At 46.0% G+C, this 9,739-nt stretch overlaps 1 protein-coding gene across 2 annotated transcripts in view; it reads right to left on the bottom strand.

The window, feature by feature from the left end:
* Nucleotides 1–9,739, bottom strand: part of METTL16 (methyltransferase like 16) — an 81,585-nt gene that overhangs the window by 11,165 nt on the left and 60,681 nt on the right. For both annotated transcript variants that reach the window (XM_017541625.2, XM_017541626.2), the window contains one exon: nucleotides 5,684–5,773. In XM_017541625.2, coding sequence (XP_017397114.1) covers nucleotides 5,684–5,773 — 90 coding nt within the window. The remainder of the gene's footprint in view (nucleotides 1–5,683; nucleotides 5,774–9,739) is intronic.

Raw genomic sequence — 9,739 nt, 5'->3', positions numbered from 1 at the left:
AGTGTAGTGTAAATTACATTTTGTAGCTATTTGGCAAAAAATGTTTGCATTCTGCCCATCAGGCAAAGGGCTGATATCCAGAATCTACAAAGAACTAAAACAGATTTAAAAAAAAAAAAAACAGAGTAAAACCCAATAAAAAAAAAAAAAAAAAAAAATTAAGCTTGGTGGAGTTATTTATAGCCTATCGCTCAAGGTCATCGCCAAGGTCTGATTTTTCACAAAAAAACTTACAACTTCTGGCGTACATGGGTTAATGGTCAGAGGAGGAATCTCCAGGCAGAGGGATTAGAGAGCCATCGCTCAACATTACTGGAGCAGCAAATGCAGGGGCGGGTGGGAAGAAATGGTGGGAAATGATAATACGATATATTTTACTGAGCACTTACTACATACCAGGCACTATGTTAAGTACATTTAATCCTCAAAACAACCCTATGTGGTAGGTGCTATTATTATTCCCCACCTTACAGATGAGGAAACTGAAGTGTAGTGAAGTCAGGTCTCCTGTTCTATGTAAAGCCAGACAGGGACCAGCTCACGAAAGGCCTTTCCCACATCCGTGCAAGAGGGTTTCGGTGTTATCCAGAGTACCTCAGTCAAACAAAATACCAATGCAAAGTATGCCACAAGGAAGTTTATGCCGAGTACAGATAACTGAAATATAAACACGGTGGAGTCCAGAGGAAGGGAGAGATTTCTATGTTCTATGGGCTGAATGGCTGAGGGAGCTTTACGCAAGGAAGTTGGAACTGGGCTGGGCTGCAGTGGAGGAAGTCAGAGGGAAGGATCAGAATGGGGCGTGAGCAAAGGTTGTAAGAAGTCAGCTCTGACTCTGGCACCATGGGACGGCTGTGGAGGCAAATGGGGTAGAGACGGGACAGTCAGGAAAACTGGGAGTGGCTAGGACAGAAGGGAAAGTCAAGATAGATCTGGAAGTCCCAACGAGACAGACGAGGGTGTGTACTTCGTCCTGTTAGCAGGAGCCACTCAGGAGTGGGCGAGCAGGGTGCTGACCACAGGACGAATCCAAGTACCTCTGAGATGAGAGGCTGCTGCCATGGTCCATAGCAAGATGTGAGGGCCAACAAGAGCAGGTTCCGGCCAGGCCAGGAAAAACGCAGGACCACGGCAGGCCGAGTGTCAGAGTGACGTTAAGTGCCCAGGCTGTGAAATCAGACTGATCCGGGTTCCAGCCTAACTTTCTGGAGCCTCCTGTTTCCTCATCTATCAAGTGGAGATAATAATACCATCTACTTCACTTGATTGCTGTCAGGTTGAAATAAAATGAGAATATAATGTATGTGAAGTATTCAAATAACAACACATATTATATCCAGTGCTTCAAATCTACTAAATCTACTAGTTCCTACTCACAATGTTGCCTTCAATACGAGTCCTACACCACTCCTTTAAACATTCAACATGTATTTAGAGCACCACCCACCTACCTACGAGTCAGACGCTGGTGATGCCTCCTTCATAAGGTCGCCTTTGACTAGCCCCAGCCAGAGCCACGTCCTTTGCTGAACTCCTGACTACTCTCACCCTACTATTCATGTCAGCACTTACTCACATGCAATTTTGCATCAGCAGTTCCATGTGTTTTTCTTTCCTATAAAATGGATCATTTTAAGGAACAGAAAACAATGTTTTATTTGTTTATCATCACAATGAGGATCACACTTAATAAGAAAAGTAACTAAGAAGAGGGTCCTAAGCTTTGGTTTTGCTCAACAGCTCAGGCCCCTGACCATCACATCGATTTTTTTTTTTTTTTTTAAGATAGAGTCTTGCTCTGTCACCCAGGCTGGAGTGCAGTGACACGATCTCAGCTCACTGCAACCTCTGCCTCCTGGGTTCAAGCAATTCCCCTGCCTGAGCCTCCCAAGTAGCTGGGACTATGGGCGCATGCCACCATGCCCGGCTAATTTTTTGTACTTTAGTAGAGGCAGGGTTTTACCATGTTGGCCAGGATGGTCTCAAACCCCCGACCTCGTGATCCGCCTGCCTGGGATTACAGGCGCATGCCACCACACCCAGCTAACTTTTGTCATTTTTAGTAAAGATGGGATTTCACCATGCTGGCCAATCTGATCTAGAACTCCTGACCTGGTGATCCAAACTGCCTCAGCCTCCCAAAGTGCTGGGATTACAGGCATCAGCCACCGCAGCCAGCCCAAACCATTTCTTAACAGCAGGACACGTTCAACAAATCAATACCTAAAATTGATAAAAGCAGATGAGCTCTTTAAAATGAGAGGGAGGCCTCCAGTAGTACCAGCCTGATGCCTGCCCCACACCAGGGCACTTGCACGGCATCATCCCGCAGCTCTGTGCACAACACTAAAACATAGGGTGAAGGAGGCAGAGCACTGCCAGGACACCCAGCGCCAACGCACACAAGGCTGCCTAACTGGACCCCTCTCCTCCATCTGCCCTCCATAAAGCCCTCTAGTTATTACTCCCTAGACAGCAATGCCTCAGGCTTAAAGATAATGTCTTGAATTACAGGGGATCCTTTTTTAAACCCAGAGTTCCTGAGCCATGCACACCAAGAGTCACTAGAGCTACACGTTTCCCCCTTTTTCTCTTAACATATGTCAAACTTCCTTAAAGAAAACCAAAACAAAGCTAAAATAATGCCTTGGGCAATTAGAGGAAAACTGGAACAAAGAGGCTAAGTGGCTTCTTAGAATTCTGCAAAGAGCAGTTTGTACAATACTCTTCCTTATATTCATCATTAGTTGAAATTATGGAACAAAATTCTATCAACATTAGGACTTGTCTTTTTGTTGCTAAAATAAATCCAGACAACAGGAATGGGCTGAGTGCGGGCATGCGAATCACCAGTGAATTAGAATTTTTCAGCATTCAGCACCAACAGAAACGAGTCAGTAGGCCTGAGATAAGTGAAAACAGAAGTTGCCATAGTAACTTGCGCATTTACCCTAAAATGGCGGGAGTGGGGGTGGGGAAATAGGTCAATGTTTCTGCTTAACTAGCTCTATTCCTTGTCTAAAGCAGCATCCTTCTCCTTCCTCACCCTCAACAGGAGCAAGAGGGGGAAAGTCAGATGGGCTTTTCAAAAAACGCTGGTAGAGAAAGAGGTCTAGGAGGAGGGAAGAGAACCACAAAGACAGCTAAATAAAAACCTCGCGAGTACCCCGGGACAACCCCCAGGGAAAGCCGTTGCTGATCGAGGGCAGCAGTGCTAAGAAACTGTTGCTGGGTTACTACAAATCAAGAATCGCCATTTTTTCCTGTAGCGGTTTAAGAGCATCTAATGGAACACTTGGGAGTGCATTATTAACAGCCTGGGGCTGGGGACAGTGGAGGGGAGGAAGGCAGACTCTGGCATGGGAGAAGTCTGAGGTCCTCAGCATTCTTTGATGGTTGAGAACTATGAATGGGGCTGAAGGATGTCCCAAAACAGAGGGGAGGAGGAGAGGAAAGCTTAGGGGGTTCCTTTTCAAAATAAGCTGATTTTGTTAACACAGAAGCAGTGCCCTTTACTGCATGGATCTGAAATGGCGACTCATCCAGGAGGGCCAGGTGCACTCGGTCGGGGCTGGTATAGAGTGCCAGGGTGCACTACCAGCCTTTCCGCCTGCAGTGCCGACAAATGTGGGAAGCGGGTGAAGCAGAAAGCGCTTGAAAACAGGTGCAGTTCCTCCTTCCTGCACCTGCTAGTGTCCGCACGGAGATACCTCAGAGCATTACTAACGGCTTAACCATTTGCTGCGAGGGCCCTGACGTTCTAGAAAATGACAGAAAGGATAATCCTTTTGGGTGGTGGGCGGCGGGGGGAGTCGAAAAAGCAGAAGCATCTTTTTAACCACAGACTACTTCAAACACAAACCTCTAGATACCATACTGCCCTGTGCAGGAGTCTAGGCTTCCATGGAAAGGGCCATTCAGGCGCCACTGGGGAGCGGATTTCAGCCCAGCGACACTTCCAGTGGCAGGGTAGGACAGGCTCAATCTCGAATCTGAGCTCCTGTTTTCAGAAACATGGCAGTCCCTGCAAACTGTTGCCTGTGCACGTCTCTACTCCTCTACCCTACAAGGGCAGGGAAAGAGCCTCAGACACACAGCAACGTGTAAGATGACTTTAGAGATCAAGAGCAGCCAAGAGCTTGGGAGAACAGCATGCAGCACAAGCCCACTGCAGGGGCTGAGGAGAGAGACGCAAAGCAGCAGGCGCCAGGTCCCCGCACATCCTAAGAAGGGAGGAGCACGTGCTGAGCAGGGTGTGCAGACGCTTCAGGGGGGAATCTCCAGGCAACAGGAAGCCAACACACCTGGGAGGGAACTGCAAGAACCAACAGATGCTATTCTGACACTGCCTCCCAGCACTGCCCGGAAAATCATTCAGTGTGGCCAGCTCAGAGGCATTCTTCCTTTACTATGGCAGTACCAAGGACAAAGAGACATCTGTGAGCAAATCATTTTGATTTTTTTTTTTTTTTGAGACAAGGTCTTATTCTGTTGCCCCAGGCTAAAGTGCTGACAGTGTAGTGACACGGTCATGGCTCACTGCAGCCTCCACCTCCCAGGATCAAGTGATCCTCTCACCTCAGCCTCCAGAGTAGCTGGGACTACAGGCATGCACTATCAAAATACATAATTTTTTGTATTTTTTATAGAGATGGGGTTTCACCATGTTGCCCAGGCTGGTCTTGAACTCATGAGTTCAAGTGATCAGCCCGCCTCGGCCTCCCAAAGTGCTGAGACTACAGGTGTAAGCCACCAGGCCTAACCAGAAATCATTTCTTTAAACTTTTTATTCTAGAAAATGTTCTAGCATACACAAAATAGAAAGGGATAATGATCTATCACCCAGCTTCAAATCGTTAATATTCTAGTGCTAATCCAAAAGCTGAGATAGAACCCTTCGTTAGAATGATCCCCAAGTGTTACACATCAAAAGCCTGCAATCCAAAAAGTCAACCTCTCAATTCTCCGGAGCCCCAGAAGGCAGCTATTCTAGGAAGGCAGCAGTGGTAAAACAAAAGAAACTGACTTCACTTTCAATCCTTGAGGCATGTCCACCAGCATAATTCTACCTGCAAAGTGTTTCTACAGCTTATGTTGCCTGAATTCTTGTGGCTGTAATTTTTATTTATTTTAACTTTTTTGAGACAGAGCCTTGCTCTGTGGCCCAGGCTGGAGTGCAGTGGCACAATCTCAGCCCACTGCAACCTGTCTCCTGGCTTCAGGCAATTCTCGTGCCTCAGTCTCCCTAGTAGCTGGGATTACAGGCATGCATCACCACGCCCAGCTAATTTTTGTATTTTTAGTAGAGATGTGGTTTTACCATGTTGGCCAGGCTGGTCTCAAACTCCTGGCCTCAGGTTATCCGCCCAGCTCAGCCTCCGAAAGTGCTGGGATTACAGGCATCAACCACTGTGCCTGGCCAAAATTTTGATTTCTAAAAGATACATTTCTGTCTGCTAAGCCAAAATCACTATACACTGTACAAAGCCACTGAAGAAGGCCCCATAGTCTCCACAGTCAGCTTTCCAGGACGGGGTCTTGGTTACAACCCCTTTCCATTTTGACATAAGCATTTGGGGCAAATTCCAGTTACACAGGACAACACAGATTTCGTTCACTTATGACTGACCAAAACCCACCATGTGCTGGCAGGTGGTGAAGCCGAAGCAAAGTCTGTACTTACTGGTACTGTTACATCATCATAAAAACTCCAAGCTAAGGCCCATCTCATCGTCCGACCTTGACAGAATTCAGTGTAGGTGACTTTTGGGACCTGAAACCGAAAAAGACAGCATTTCATCCAACTGAAATCATTCTACCACTATGTTTCTGGCTGCTGCCTCATGCTATACTACGTTGCCCCTTCTTTTTTAATCAGTTAACAAACACTATTACCAAACAACAGTTATAGATAGCTGCCTAATAATGAATGAATAAATCATCTCTCAACAAAGTTGTGTTTTTTCTCCCATAAATCATAAAATATAGATCTGACTTGAAGGTTCAAATATATGAAACACAGAAAAGACAGCTAATGAGAGAATTATTTGTAATATGACTCAAGTGGTTTTTTGTTTTTGTTGGTTTTTTTTTTTGAGACCTAATCTTGCTCCGTCACCCAGACTGGAGTGCCGTGGAGTGATCTCGGCTCATGGCACCCTCTTCCTCCCAGGTTCAAGCAATTCTGCCTGAGCCTCCTGAGTAGCTGGGATTACAGGCACGTGCCACCATGCCCGTCCTAATTTTTGTCTTTTTTTTTTTTTTTGAGATGGAGTTTCGCTCTTGTTACCCAGGCTGAAGTACAATGGCGCGATCTCGGCTCACCGCAACCTCCGCCTCCTGGGTTCAGGCAATTCTCCTGCCTCAGCCTCCTGAGTCGCTGGGATTACAGGCACGCGCCACCATGCCCACCTAATTTTGTGTATTTTTAGTAGAGACGGGGTTTCACCATGTTGACCAGGATGGTCTCGATCTCTTGACCTCGTGATCCACCCGCCTCAGCCTCTCAAAGTGCTGGGATTACAGGCTTGAGCCACCGCACCCGGCAATTTTTGTCTTTTTAGTAGAGATGGGGTTTCGCCATCTCCGCCAGGCTTGTCTCAAACTCCTGACATCAGGTGATCCAACCACCTCAGTCTCCCAAAGTGTTGGCATTACAGGTGTAAGTAACTGTAACTGGTCTCAAGTGTTTTTTTGTTTTCTTTTTTAGAAAGAAAGAAAGCCAACCAAAGCCTGGCTAGACACAGGTAGATATTATCTTTCTCTCTCTTTTTTTTAGACGAAGTCTTGCTCTGTTGCCCAGGCTGGAGTGCAGTGGTGCAATCTCGGCTTACTGTATCCTCTGCCTCCTGGGTTCAAGCAATTCTCCTGCCTCAGCCTCCTGAGTAGCTGCGATGACATTACACGCCACCACGCCCAGCTAATTTTTTAATTTTTAGTAGAAATGGGGTTTCACCATGTTGGCTAGGATGGTCTTGATCTCTTGACCACGTGATCCGCCTGCCTCGGCCTACCAAAGTGCTGGGATTACGGGTGTGAGCCAACACGCCTGGCTGGTAATCTCTTTTATCAATCAGATTTTAGGAAAGGAAAAGGAACTACTTTGTAGCTTTCACAATTTACCCATGAAATGGTATTGTGAGGAAAAAAGGAGGAATAGGACGTCAGAGAGAAACCAGAGATCAGAAACTGCTTCCCTAACTGACTTGCATCTGACCCTTTTGCTGAAAAGTCCTCTGACTCAGACCAAACACCATAAACTGAGAGGAAAGTGGAAGTGGCAGGGGAGTCTTTATTTTATTTAAAAAATAATTTTGGAGAGAGGGTGTCGTTCTGTCGCCCAGGATGTAGTGTAGCGGCATGATCGCAGCTCATTGCAACTTCGACTTTCCGGGTTCAATGGATCCTCCCACCTCAGTCTCCTGGCTAGCGGGGGCCTACAGGCACGTACCATCACTCTTGGCTAGTTTTTTGTATTTTTTTGTAGAGATGGGATTTTGTTGTGTTGCCCAGACTGGTCTTGAATTCCTGGGCTCAAGCAATCTGCCTACCCCCGCCTGCCAAAGCACTGTGATTAGAGGTGTGAGCCATTATGCCAGGCCTGGGAGTACTTACTTGTGACCTGCCTTCTGAAGCAGGAGCAGGGGCTATACTCCTCGGAATGTCATCCTAGTGGGAAGCACACTGGACCGAGACTGTGTTCGGTGCTGCTCCCCCATAGCTAACTGCACGGCCCACAGCAAGCCCCTAAACCTATCTAGCTTGAGCTTCTGGCTCCATACAGGAGAGAGCTGAACGTGTCTTGGAGGCATGGTAAAAAATAAAAATTAAAAACATTAAAAATAAAAAGGAGTTAAATGTAAGGTCACTGGTAGATATCAGGGTTTCTGGTTTCTCTTTGACATGCTACTCATCTTATTTTTCTCCACCTTTCTCTGTTATATTTGTCCAAAAAGGCCTTGTTTCAATACTCTATATATAAAATATGTTTTAGCCCTAAAAATACAGAACTTGGAAAACAAAACAAAATAACAAATTTAGAGTTTTAGAGTTAAACTCTGAATTCTATACTCAAAACTACCATCAGAGTAGGTACAGGTCAGGTGCAGTGGCTCACGCCTGTAATCCCAGCACTTTGGGAGGCCAGAGTGGGAGATGGCTTGAGGCTAGTAGTTTGAGACCAGCTTGGGCAACATTGTGAGACTCTATCTTTATAAAAAATAAGGATTACTTGAGTGCAGGAGTTTAAGACTAGTATGGGCAACACAGAAAGATCTTTTTCTACTAAAAATTAAATTAGCTGGGCATGGTGGTATGTGCCAATAGTCGCAGCTACTTGGGAGGCTGAAGTGGGAGGATCACTTAAGCCTAGGAGTTTGAGGTTGCAGCAAACTGTGATTGTTCAACCATACTACAGTCTGGTTGACAGAAATCAAGGCTCCCTTTCTTTCTTTCTTTTTTTTTTTGGAGACAGGGTCTCACTCTGTCGCCAGGCAGGAGTGCAATGGCATGATCTCGGCTCACTGCAACCTCTGCCTTCCGGGTTCAAGCGATTCTTTTGCCTCAGCAAAAAGAATCCTGAGCAACTGGGACTACAGGCACGTGCCAGAACACCCAGCTAATTTTTGTATTTTTAGTAGAGACAGGGTTTCACTACGTTGGCCAGGATGGTCTCAATCTCATGACCTGTGATCCACCTGCCTTGGCCTGACCCCACTTCTGGAAAAAAAAAAAAAAAAAAAAAGTAGATATATGAAAAATAACCTCAAGATGGACTAAAGACTCAAATGTAAGACTTGAAAGTATAAAAAACACTAGAATTGGTCCTAAAGGAAAATAAATCATTAGCTGGGGTGCAGTGGTGCACACTTGTAATCCCAGTACTTCGGGAGGCAGAGGTAAGAGGATGACTTGAGCCCAGGAGTTTGAGACCAGCCTGGGCAACATGGTAAGATCCCATCACTACTAAAGAAAAAAGAAAAACTACCTAGGCATGGTGGCTTGTGCCTATAGTCCTACCTACTCAGGAGGCTGAGGTGGGAGGACAGGTTGAGCCCAGGAGTTCAAGGTTATAGTGACTCATGATCCCACCCCTGCACTCCAGCCTGGGCAACAGAGCTAGACCTTGTAAAGAGGAAAGAAAGGAGAAAAGAAGAAATATCTGTACTTGAATCCACTTAAGTAACCATCAACAAAGGATTGGATAAGGAAAATGTGGTATGTATACACAATGCAATACTATACAGCTATAAAAAAGAATGAAATGCCAGGCGCGGTGGCTCACACCTGTAATCCCAGCACTTTGGGAGGCTGAGGCAATATGATGAAACCCTGTATTAAAAAAAAAAAGAATGAAATTATGTCTTCAGCAACAGGAATAGAACTGGAGGTGGATCACGCCTGTAATCCCAGCACTTTGGGAGGCTGAGGCAGACGGATCACCTGAGATTAGGAGTTTGAGATCAGCCTGACCAATATGGTGAAACCTTGTCTTAAAAAAAAAAAGAATGAAATTATGTCTTCAGCAACAGGAACAGAACTGGAGGCCATTATTTTAAGTGAAACAAATAAGACACAGAAAGAGAGATACCACATGTTCTTACTTCTAAGTAAGAGCTGTATGGACTGATGGACAAAGGGAGACTTGTGGTTAGGGGAGTGGGGGATCAGGTGATGGGAGGTTGCTTGGGGGAGTGGGGGACCGGGTGATGGGAGGTTGCTTGGGGGAGTGGGGGACCGG

This window comes from Cebus imitator, unplaced genomic scaffold (assembly GCF_001604975.1).
Source record: "Cebus imitator isolate Cc_AM_T3 unplaced genomic scaffold, Cebus_imitator-1.0 Scaffold136, whole genome shotgun sequence".
NCBI classification, from domain to species: domain Eukaryota; kingdom Metazoa; phylum Chordata; class Mammalia; order Primates; family Cebidae; genus Cebus; species Cebus imitator.
Note: the sequence above shows the minus strand (reverse complement) of the source record. Positions and strands in the feature narration are given on the sequence as shown.